The following is a 10,234-nucleotide window of genomic DNA, read 5'->3' as shown; positions in this document are numbered from 1 at the left end:
AACAGTGTGAAACACCACAACATAGGAACTAACAAAACCGACGGATACGGATTTGTCGTTCGTGACAACAGCGTAGCGGCTACATCTGTGAAGTCACGTGTCTTGAGCGGCTACAAACTTGCCTCTCAGGAAACACGCCTACAGTCTCTAAAAAGGAGATTGGCGTTAGTTGTTGCAGAATTGAGCAGCAGTACAACACTGAACAATGTCGTCCAAAACGTACATAAAGGCTGTACGGACGAGGTTCAGGAACAGCCTTAAGAAGGAAATTCAGAAAGGCATGGAATTATCAAGAAAAGATATAGAGGAAATCGATTTAAACGAAGAAATAACGAACACAAAAAAGTGTATTAAAATGCTAAAAGCATATCGCGAAAAGTTAGAATGCCAATGTGAAAAATATGTTGGAGTATTAGAAGACTCTGAAGGAGAAACAGTAGAACAAATATTGAACGAGGACTATACTATCTGTGATGAAGCAACTGAATGTTCTATGGTATTGGAGAATTATCTGGATGAAATGGAATCTGCAAGGAAACGTGGTTCCAAGGAAACGGCGACCCGTGAAGAACAGGTTAGTACCATTACACATCAAATGCAATCTTTTATGATCGAACAGAGTACACATCAGCAAGAATTTGTAGAACGGCAAAGTCAACAGCAAATAGAGTTCTTAGAAAAACAAGTTCGAGAACAACACGAGGTTTTAGACAAACTTTCTAAATCAAAGTCGCCATCAATGTCAGTTAAATTGCCAAAATTGGAACTTAAGTGTTTCAATGGTGATAAATTAAAGTGGTCAGAATTCTAAGATGCCTTTGAGTGTACGGTTCACATAAATGAGAAACTGTCAGACGTTGAAAAATTCAGTTATCTCCAGACAAAGCTAGTCGGTGAAGCAAAAGCAGCAATATCCGGATTGTCTCTCTGTAACAAAAATTACCGAATTGCCGTAAACCTGTTGCAAGAGAGATTCGGAAAGAAACAAGAAATCATTGATATTCATTATCACAAGCTGATGAATATTGTTCCGCCCTACTGCAAGACCGAGAGTTTGCGACTCTTTCTTGACACAGTTGAAAAACATATGCGGAGCCTAGAAGTATTAGGTGAAAACATTGATCAAAACATGTTTGTTTCAATGGTTAAATCGAAAATTCCAAAGGACGTACTCTTGCACCTGGAGGTACAGAAAGGCTCAGGAAACGAATGGAGCGCTAAAACACTCCGACAGCGATTACGAGATTACATAATTGCTCGTGAACACGCTGAACAAAGCAACCAACAAGAGCCTGCAAACAAAATGAAACAGAAAATTGACTTTCAAAGTGGCAACAATTTTGAAATTAAAAGCGCAAGGCCAACGAAAATGTTTGGTCAGAAGCCAGTCTCCGCTGGAAAGCACATCTCGGCGGAGTCCCTAATCTCTGGAGACAGCAAAAACAGTGTTTATGCAAACAAGTGCAGATACTGTACGAACTCTCATTGGAGTGATGAATGTACGAAATACAAAACGATTCCAGAAAGAAAACGCTTGCTGAAAGGTGCATGCTACAAGTGTCTGAAAGTTGGACACAAAACTGATAAGTGTAAGGCTAGAAAACTGTGTGTACATTGTGGTGAAAAGGATGTTCATCACAGAAGTCTTTGTCCCGCCAAATTTAGTGTACACATTCCCACAAGACGAGCAGAAAGTGCGAACGTTTCAGAAGAACTTGTGTCTGAAAATAATGATGTACATCACGAAAATGTTCTCGTGTCATCTGGTGAGGTTGTCCTCATGCAGACTGCAAGAACAGAGGCAAAATGTCCTACAAGTGAAAACAGCCGCCAGATTAGACTCCTCCTAGATTCGGGGTCACAAAGGACATATGTGACGGAGCGCCTGGCGGAGCAGCTTGACCTCGTTAGAGGAGAAATGCAAGAAATAAAACTAGTCACGTTTGGTAGTAATAAAGCAAAAGTGATCAAAACGCCGACTACCAAATTGAGTCTGAAGCTGACCAATGGGAAATATCTGAGCATAACTGCTAATATTGTGCCTGACATCACAGGGACAATAGAAAGGAAAGCTGTACATCTGTCTCACTCTGAGAACATACAGCACATCCTGAGCAGTGTTGACCTGGCGGACACCATTCCTACCACAAATGAATACTCTACCATAAACTTGTTGGTGGGAAACGACTACTACCTTGACGTTGTCCTGCCACAGAGGATAGAGATACAGCCTGGTTTGTACCTTCTAAGTTCCAAATTTGGTTGGTTACTTACCGGTCGCATCAATGAACCATGTGAAGAGGAAGCTGAAAAGAATGACATTGGAATGCTCATACTAACCTATGGGACCGATGCTTATAGAATAACAAACTCAAATGTGTTCTCTTCAGTGGATAGTGATGTTCCAAAGAAGCCCGATCTCGAAGATTTCTGGGCAATTGAATCTATCGGGATAATTGACGACCCTAGACAAAATGATGACGAAACTGCCATGGCCAAATTCAAAGAGACTATACAGTTCAAAGACAGTCGTTATCAAGTTACCTGGCCATGGAAGGAAAAAAATCCCGATCTCCCTGTCAATCGCGGATTAGCTCTTGGTAGGCTGAAATCTACAGCATCGAGAATGCAAGGGAGACCAGAGCTACTGAAACAGTACGACTCCGTTATACAGGATCAGCTATCAAAAGGAGTTATTGAAAAGGTGAGTGGAAATAGTACCAACACTGTCAAACACTATCTTCCACACCATGCAGTAGTAACTCCTCAGAAGTCGACAACAAAATTGAGATTGGTATATGATGCCTCCGCCAAGACGTGTGACAAAAATAAAAGCCTCAACGAATGCCTCTACAGGGGTCCAGTTATGTTGCATGACCTCTGCGGCATACTTATGAGATTCCGCACTCACAATATTGCTATTGTGGCGGATATTGAGAAAGCTTTCCTTCAAGTAGGACTTCAGCCAGATCAGCGAGATGCAACTAGATTCATTTGGCTAAAAGACTGTGAAAATCCCAGCACAGGAGGTGACAACTTGCAAGAATACCGTTTTTGTCGTGTTCCGTTTGGGATTATTTCAAGCCCTTTCATTCTTGGAGCTACAATAGAGTGTCACTTAGACAAATATGACAATGACATCGCAAACAAGCTTAAGAATGACATATACGTTGACAATGTCATAACAGGCACACATACAGAAAGTGAAGGGGTCGAGCTTTATACATCATCAAAAGCCATGTTCCATGACGCTGCCATGAATCTTCGAGAATGGTAAACAAATAGTAATTTTGTCAACAGTGTGATTCCCGATACAGACAAGGCCAAGTCTGAGTGTATCAAGGTTCTTGGCCACACGTGAAACACTAAAAATGACACTCTGACACTAAAAGAATCTCCAGTGTTAAATGACACTGCGAATCCAACCAAACGGAAGGTACTGAGACAGCTAGCGTCCGTTTACGATCCGCTGGGATTTTTCACCCCAGTGCTTTTGAGGGGGAAGGTGCTCATGCAAAGTCTTTGGAGCAAACATCTAGACTGGGACGACAACTTACCATCAGATGACGTCATACTTTGGGATACAATAAGACAGGAGTTGGCCAAAATTCCAAACGTTGCCATACCAAGGTGCATCGCTCAGGTTGGTTGTGAAAAATCGTCATACAAGCTATTTTGTTTCTGCGACGCATCAGCAAAGGCATATGCAGTTGCTATATACCTGCATCAAACAGGTGTCAATGAGTCAAGGTGTGACCTTATCTTCGCAAAGTCTCGACTTGCACCGACAAAACAGATGTCGATTCCCAGATTGGAGCTCATGGCGGTTGTAATTGGGGTCAGATGTATCAAGTTTGTGAAGGACAATTTGAATTTGCCAGTTGATCATATTCATCTTTGGACTGACTCCCAGTGCGTTCTTCACTGGATCACTTCAGAAAACGTGTCTTCTGTGTTCGTAGCAAACCGAGTGAAAGAAATCAAACGGCAGTCGTCAATCAGCTTTCATCACATACCTTCATCTGAAAACCCTGCTGATATCGCCACAAGAGGCGCATCTGTACATCAGTTGAAGGAGCTGACACTGTGGTGGCATGGACCAGAGTGGCTGACACAACAAGGTTATAACTGGCAGATAGAGCCGAGCTCTGAGAAAGACCTCGACGAAGACTTGATCAGAAAGTCTGAAGAAGACAAAAAGTTGCATAAAAAACAATCAGCTGAACATGTTCTTGAAGGAGCAGAAAATTCAGATAAGAAGCTCAAAGGAGCATCTCCTGACGGAGCATATACACAAACGGAGTTACCCCCCTTTGAAATCGAAAGTGAAAAGTACTCGTCAGCTACAAAGTTAGTTCGAGTTACTGCTTTTGCACTTCGATTTATCAGCAAACTTCGAAACAAGTCAACTGAACGTGGGGTGTTAACAAAACAGGAACTGGACCGCGCCGAACACCTGTGGATTACATATGTTCAGCAAAAGTGCTTCAGAGACACTTTTGTAGCAATCTCTGAACAGAAACCAAACAACTTGCAGAGACAATTGGGTCTATATGTAGATCCAAATGGATTACTCAGGTGTAGGGGACGGTTAGAAAATGCCAATCTAATTGAAGCTGCCAGGTACCCTATTCTTTTGCCAAAGGGTGAACGACTCACACACATGATGATAGACAAAATGCACAAAGAAACTTTGCATAGTGGAGTATCACAAACCTTAAGCAGGGTTCGCTTTAGATTTTGGATACCTAGCGGACGCACTACCATAAAGGGCGTTATACGACGGTGTCTTGTGTGCAGGCGCAACGAGGGCGGAGCTTACAAAATGCCACCGATGGCTCCGCTGCCAATGTCACGAGTGACCGAGTCATCTCCTTTTTCAAAGGTTGGCTTAGACTATCTGGGTCCGCTATATATAAAAGGAGCAGACGGAACAAGCAAAGTCTGGATATGTTTGTTCACATGTCTTGTTACTCGAGCGATTCACTTAGAACTTGTGCAGAACATGTCCACAGAACAATTTTTGATGTGTCTGCGTCGATTTATTGCCTCTAGGGGAAAACCGGAAGTAGTTTTTAGTGACAATGCACTCCAGTTTAAGCTGGCCAGTGAGACCGTGGACATCATATGGAAAAATATCATGAAAACTGAAGACGTACAAGACTATGCCTCACAAAACGGTATACATTGGATATTTAACATAGAGCTAGCACCATGGATGGGTGGCTTTTATGAAAGGCTTGTGGGCCTTGTCAAACGGTCACTGAGAAAAACCATCGGCCGAAATCTTCTCACAGAAATGCAAATGCAAACATTGATCAAAGAAATCGAGTCAGTTATAAACACAAGGCCACTCACGTACGTTGGCGACGACGTCAATTCAATGATTACGTTAACGCCATCGAGTTTTTTGACGTTGAATCCAAAAATTGGAATACCAAGTGTAGATATTGACAGTGACACGGATTATACACCGTATGAAAGCTCTGCGCAAAAGCTCCTCCAAATATGGAAAAAAGGGCAAAAGCTCCTTAATTCATTTTGGAAGATGTGGAGAGAAGAATATCTGCTTAGCCTCCGGGAACGAACTCAAACAAAGCTCAAATCTCATAGAATACAGTCACACTTCTTACCAAGGGTAGGTGACGTAGTTCTTATAAAGGACGATGTTCCCCGAGGATGTTGGAAATTTGGAAAGATTAAGGATCTTATCAAGAGCTGTGATGGTCAAACCAGGTCTGCTAAAGTACAGACTCACACAGGGCGTGTCATAGGTCGACCCCTTAACTTACTATACCCAATAGAAGTATCGGGGAACGTCGATGCTAGACACGACTCATACACGCCAGAGTCATCGGACCGGTGTTCGAGACCCAAACGACCAGCCGCCGAACAAGCGAAAGTAAAACTGAGTGAATACTTCAATAAAGACAATTAATAAAGGTGATCTTTGAATGAGTAACTTTATATGCCAGTGTAGATAGTCAATATACACGTTTATTTGATTCCCAATAAAGCAATTACAACCATCCTTTAAATGCATACATGTATATACAAGCTCTTGTAAAGGGTACATGTTGCAAAGAAATGAACGGATACGTTTTATACAAGTATATGTACATACCAGATCAGCTCCGCTTACGATATTTATGTATAAAGGCTGAGCGGAGCCGGTTGAATTAATCCCCCCGAGCTCTCTACCTAAGGTTCTATTGTTATCGCTGGCGGAGACCTAGGCTAACAATAGCTGGCGGAGCCAGCGGAAGTGATTTTGCCCGTGCACGATGAGCACATGGTTCGAACTGATCATTTTCGCTCTAGTCTTCGACAACTTCAGACGTAGTTCACCTCTTCAAACGTTATCAGATTCAAAACCCAGCCATGCCGTTCATGTGTGAGACATGTGGTCGCATATACGCGAATAAGCGTAACTTATGCCGCCATGTAAAAGAGAAGCATGATAATGGATTGTTGCATTTCAAGTGTGTGATGCCAAACTGTCAGTCAAAGTTTATACGCAGAGGGTACCTGAAAAAGCACCTTACACTAATCCACAAAATGGACAAAACTACAGCCCAGCAGTCTGCGTCGAATGTCGTCCTCCAGCCAAACAAACCTGCGCGGAAGCCATTGACAGAAACATATCAGTACGAAGCCATATCTGAAGACAATGATGGTGATTTTGACAATTGGTTGGATACTGTAATATCTAATCCAAGTGGTGCAACACAGGAGACGGACATTAAGCCAGGTGTTGGATCTGAGGAAGCGGTTATTGACGACGAAATGTCAATCAATAGGATGTATGATGAGGCCGAATGTGAGCTACAACGGATTCGTGAGACAGACACTGGAATCAGCGGAAACGCCGACGTAACGGACACTTACGATTCAGACGTCACCGTTACTGATGACGTTATTACCTTAAACGCCGTCGAATGTGATGAAGTTACAGCTGGTTCCGACGCTATGGGTACAGATACATCAGTGGACAGTATTACAAAAGACGTCACCGACGCTGACAGTCACGTCAGCAACGTCGACGACGTTTATTCAGCGCACAGCGACGGCGACGAAATTCCTCCGTCCACAAGCAACGATGATGCCAGCGTCCCTTCCGTGTTCAACGCCACCGACGACGACGCTTCCGTGTTCAACGCCTCCAACGACAATATAGACGATAATATTACCGAAGAGCATGAATATATAAACGTTACATTAAGAACAACCACCAGATACGTCAACGGAGTATATGATAGTGTGGACAGAGTTGTCTCCCTGGGGTATTCAGACAATTTTAATCCAGATTCAGTTGACCCGTTGACAGTCTTTAGACGTGTTCAGGAAGAGTTTATGAATTACGTTTCACAGCATAATCAGTGAATTGGTAATTACTTAAATACAGACTCCGCCATCTCTCCGGTCGGGAGTGTCGTGAACGATTTAGTTTCTAATTAAATGCTTTTGTTATGTTATGTTTATTTTGTTAAGTTTAAGTTAACTTAATTCAAGTTTAAGAATTAGCCAGATAGGCGGAGTTATTGACGTACTCCAAACGGAGCAAATAGACACGTGGTGTTCGGAGCAGACTCCGTTCCATATGAATCAGGACTTTATCGTGCACCGGAGCACCGGAGCTTTTGTTAAATAAAGATACCCGGATGAACTCTCATATATAAACGAACGTTTCATGTTCTTACATCAGATTTGATTTGGATTTTAGACCAGAGATTTAGACTTCAGACTTCAACATTGGACTTTACTTTGGGACTTTAAAACATATTTCTAAACCAGCTCTTATTAGAATTTCACTAAGTAAAACGGTATTATAAAATTGTTAACGAAGAATAAAATGTTTAGATTATTTTACTGTGTTGCTGAAATTAATTTATCCAAGAAACAATATTACAGTGTGTCGAACAGACGGCATTCAATCTAAAAACGCTCTCCCACTTTAAAATAGACAAACAATTATGTTCGCCACAGGGGGGTCACTTATAGAAGGCTTAAACTATCAGTTACCAATCAAACAATCAGTTGACTGGTTATGTTTTATCAATAATAAAAGCACACATTGGTTCCATTGTCCGATTTATTAACTGATAACCCTTGTCAAATGATAACGACACGTCACGAGATATACAATTAAAACATTTATCTTTGTTTAAAGTCAGGTATATGCTAACACGAAACATTTATAGCTCAATGACATTATTTCTGCAGCTATAATAGCAAACTATAACATTGAGCTGGTGACATGGTTACAAAAATATAGTTTTAAAAACAGCCGAACCCCGTTGGCTCGAACTCCCAGGGACCGGTGAAAAGACCACGAGCATCGAAAAAATTGAGCCAAGCGGAATTGTAAACCTTCAATATAAAGAAAACGGTCCCATACATCTGGTTCGAGCCAACGAGGATTTCGAGCCAAGCGAGTTCGAGCCAATGGGGTTCGAACAGAACAGAACAGAACAAAGTTTATTTCGTTTAAAACAGTTCACATAATAAAGACAATGATATCAGTCAAAGATGACCCTTGATCATTGATAAATTGAATATTCTGCATATATAAATGGCGATCAGTTATAAAAATGAACGAAAGCCTGAAAAAAGAAAGAAAGAAAAAGTTTTCTTGTGTAGATATCTCTACGTGATGGTGTTAGTGCTAATGTCATTCACATACAATAACATATTATAATCAACGAAGTACATTTAAATATGCAATTCTTTGAAACTATACATTATGAAAAAAGTGCAATTTACAATATGACAGGCAAGGGAACAACACTTAGTGTAACAGTTGAGCATTTCGATTTCTCAATTCAAAAGCCTTGTACACAAAGATGGATACGTTACTTAGTATATGTTTATTTTCTGACTGTAAAAGTTCGATAGCTTTTAACATAGAGGGTCATCGACGATAACATCTAGGTATGTAATTATTTCTTATCTCAACATACATCTGGCATTCAAAAATAAAATGAAACTCGTCTTCAAGTATATTGCATATAGGGCACAGCCTTTCATTCAAAGGAGTTCTATTCCATCTACCCACTTCTACATTTAATCTATGTGCGCTCATTCTTAATTTACTAAGTGCAATTCTATATTTGGGAATATTAACGCAGTTCAAATAGGGTTGGAAATTAAAATTAACGAAAGTACTGTAAAATCTTGCTCTTGAGGAGTCATGGATCCTACTTTCAAGGTTTTGAATAAAAATATCTCTGACACGTTGTTTTAAAAGAGACATAAATAGTATGTAGGTATAATTATGGATTCCTTTTACAAAGCCATTTCTTTATAAAGTCATGCATTAAGTAACAAAAAGTAAGATGGATTAGAGCACTGTATACAGCGATAACATCAACTTTTTTCCGGGCTGTAATCCATACGCGCAAGGTTCCTCATGTTGACATATTACTGTAAAATGGTTAGTTTGTTCAAGAGTACCAGGTATGGAATATCGAATACGTTTAATTCAGATTGTGAGTGAAAATAAATCAGAAAAAATAAGGTACTTGATTTATCATGTAAATTATATTCTGAATTTTTTTAGCTGATATTCAATCAAACAAGACGATTTTACTTTACTTGGGATTTGGTTGGGATAAGAGTAAGATTGTGCACACAGACTGGTTTTAACCCCCAGTAAATTTACAATTTACTGACCATTCCAAGGGGGTACCTAACAATCCTTGATAAACATACATAGTTTTGATATAGTTAACTGCGTTTTTTTGTAGTGTTTTGTGTTAATGATCCATGTTTCTTGTTTGTTAATATTTGATTTTGTGTTTTATGTCTTTGGCGTTTATACTGTGCCATTAAATGGGGTTCATGTTTAAACTTTCCGTTACAGAGCTTGTTTCTGTTGTTTTTCATATAAATATTAATCTAAACAAATGTAGTACGCCCTGTAAGAACCTGTAAGAACCTCTTTAATGTCAGTTTCACCCGTATGTACGAGCTATAAAGTCATAGACCATCTGGGCTATTCTTTTCGTTTCCTTAACAAAAGAAAGCCTCCAGTAAAATGTTTGTATTTTTTGTTTTTGTGTTTTATGTCTTTGGCGTTAATACCGTGCCATTAAACGGGGTTCATGTTTAAACTTTCCGCTACTGAGCTTGTTTCTGTATGTTTTCCATATGAATATTAATCAAAACAAATGACGTGGGCCTCTTTAATGTCAGTTATTCCCGTATGTAGGAGTTATACAGTATTAGGCCATGC

The 10,234-nt window shown here is 40.3% G+C and overlaps 2 protein-coding genes across 2 annotated transcripts; both read left to right on the top strand.

The window, feature by feature from the left end:
- The first annotated feature begins 205 nt into the window (after nt 1-205).
- LOC128222417 (uncharacterized) lies at nt 206-3,277 on the top strand. The gene is made up of 2 exons (XM_052931402.1): nt 206-574; nt 881-3,277. The coding sequence occupies exons 1-2, from the start codon at nt 206-208 to the stop codon at nt 3,275-3,277; spliced, it is 2,766 nt and encodes a 921-aa protein (XP_052787362.1).
- A 234-nt stretch (nt 3,278-3,511) lies between these two features.
- On the top strand, nt 3,512-5,938 carry LOC128222416 (uncharacterized). The gene has a single exon (XM_052931401.1). It carries the CDS (start codon nt 3,512-3,514, stop codon nt 5,936-5,938), a length of 2,427 nt encoding a protein of 808 aa, XP_052787361.1.
- Nucleotides 5,939-10,234: the final 4,296 nt, after the last annotated feature.

This window comes from Mya arenaria, chromosome 16, assembly GCF_026914265.1.
Source record: "Mya arenaria isolate MELC-2E11 chromosome 16, ASM2691426v1".
Lineage (NCBI taxonomy): Eukaryota > Metazoa > Mollusca > Bivalvia > Myida > Myidae > Mya > Mya arenaria.
Note: the sequence above shows the minus strand (reverse complement) of the source record. Positions and strands in the feature narration are given on the sequence as shown.